Below are 1545 nucleotides of genomic sequence, written 5' to 3'. Positions count from 1 at the left end.
TAGCATGTTCAGTCATTTAACTGAACGCTAGCTAAACTAGAAATGAGATCACCCGAGTGTAAAATTAAGATATATCAACCAAATTTGAAACTGCACACGATGCATACAATTATGAAGCTGGTATTCATAGAAGGCTTCTGTTTATTAGTAGAACTTGTTTTACATTACATATAACCTGATAATTCTTATGTTGATTTTGTTTAAGACACAACATAATGTATGATTCTTTACGTATTTGTAATTTTAGTGCATACAGATTTAATATTCATAATCTGTTCTACATACTGTTCAGGTAACCTAATTTAAAATTAATTTCTGCATACATAATTTTTAGGAACAAATTTCATTATACTAACACTTTTTAAACTCTTCTGTAAATTACTTAACCTGCCTTTACAATTTTAAGTAAGGCTGGATATCCTCTACAGGTGGTGTTCAGTGGCAACGAGTTGATGTCCAGGACAGGAGCTCCAGGAATGGCACCTATCATCAAGGACACCAACACCTACAAGTGTCCCCACTGTCCACACTCTACTCGTAAACTTACGGCAATGAAACATCACATCAGATCACACACTGGCGAGAAACCTTATGGCTGTCCATACTGTCCATTTAGATCTGCTCAGAAAACCAATCTCAAGACACATATTCGATTGCACACTGGTGAAAAACCTTTTGCGTGTGATCAGTGTACTTTTCGAGCTGTTCAAAAAATTCATGTGATAAATCATTTGAAAAAGCATCATATGGTATCTAGTGACATAAATTTGAAGAGTAAAGTTCTGAAATCCACCCATAATGTAAAGAGCTAATTTTTCAAGTAATTTACACAGCTACAAAAATAGCAAAAATAAGTGATAGGGTGCTTCAAAAATGTTTGTGAAATACACTTGTAATGTCTAATTTCACTCTCGATTGCTTTTGCCATATGAATTGTAAGGAACTAATATCTTTTGGAATCAAAGCACTTCGTATTTTGGGTTGGAATAGAGTAGATTATTACCAAAGACATTGAATATAGATAATATTTGTTGATACTGATAAGTAGACATCTTATCACCAGCTTAAATACATTGTATGGTTATAAGATACAGCATAGGTATATTAGCATATTTAAGTTCTTCCTGTGGATGATATACGCAACACTTTTAGACTGTATAAAGATTATATGTGGAGGAAATGGCAGGTTCAGATTTAATATCCACAATCAGAATCTGATCACTTGCTTAAATATAACACGATAATTCTTCAGGCGTAGAATATAGTGTACGTACAGTATATTCTATACTTAAAGATATTTTATATATCGCCATGAAAACGGTAGTCATAATTGTTAATTGTAACCAACCTATAGTTGTTTGTTTAACCAACTGTAAACCAGAAAATAAATTTCAGTGTGCACTGTATCATTTAAGAAATCGAACCTTTTGGCTGCAATCGTCTGAATTTGACCATGCTCATGTTCTGTACTATAATAAAAACATCAGTTTATTTCACTCGATTTACGGATGACTTGCATGTTCGTCTCCTTCTTTTAAGAAATTC

At 33.0% G+C, this 1545-nt stretch overlaps 1 protein-coding gene across 1 annotated transcript; it reads left to right on the top strand.

Annotated features, from left to right (window-relative positions):
* Positions 1–32: 32 nt before the first annotated feature.
* On the top strand, positions 33–1401 carry LOC119593734 (protein krueppel-like). Its single transcript, XM_037942743.1, has one exon. The coding sequence runs from the start codon at positions 453–455 to the stop codon at positions 810–812; it is 360 nt and encodes a 119-aa protein (XP_037798671.1). The 5' UTR covers positions 33–452; the 3' UTR covers positions 813–1401.
* Positions 1402–1545: the final 144 nt, after the last annotated feature.

The sequence above is a fragment of the Penaeus monodon genome, chromosome 32, assembly GCF_015228065.2.
Source record: "Penaeus monodon isolate SGIC_2016 chromosome 32, NSTDA_Pmon_1, whole genome shotgun sequence".
In the NCBI taxonomy this organism is placed as follows: domain Eukaryota; kingdom Metazoa; phylum Arthropoda; class Malacostraca; order Decapoda; family Penaeidae; genus Penaeus; species Penaeus monodon.
This window is presented reverse-complemented; position numbering and strand designations above follow the sequence as displayed.

What these genes read in the sequence shown, in the direction of transcription:
- LOC119593734 (XM_037942743.1), top strand. Translation starts at nt 453, where the DNA reads ATGTCCAGGACAGGAGCTCCAGGAATGGCACCTATCATCAAGGACACC.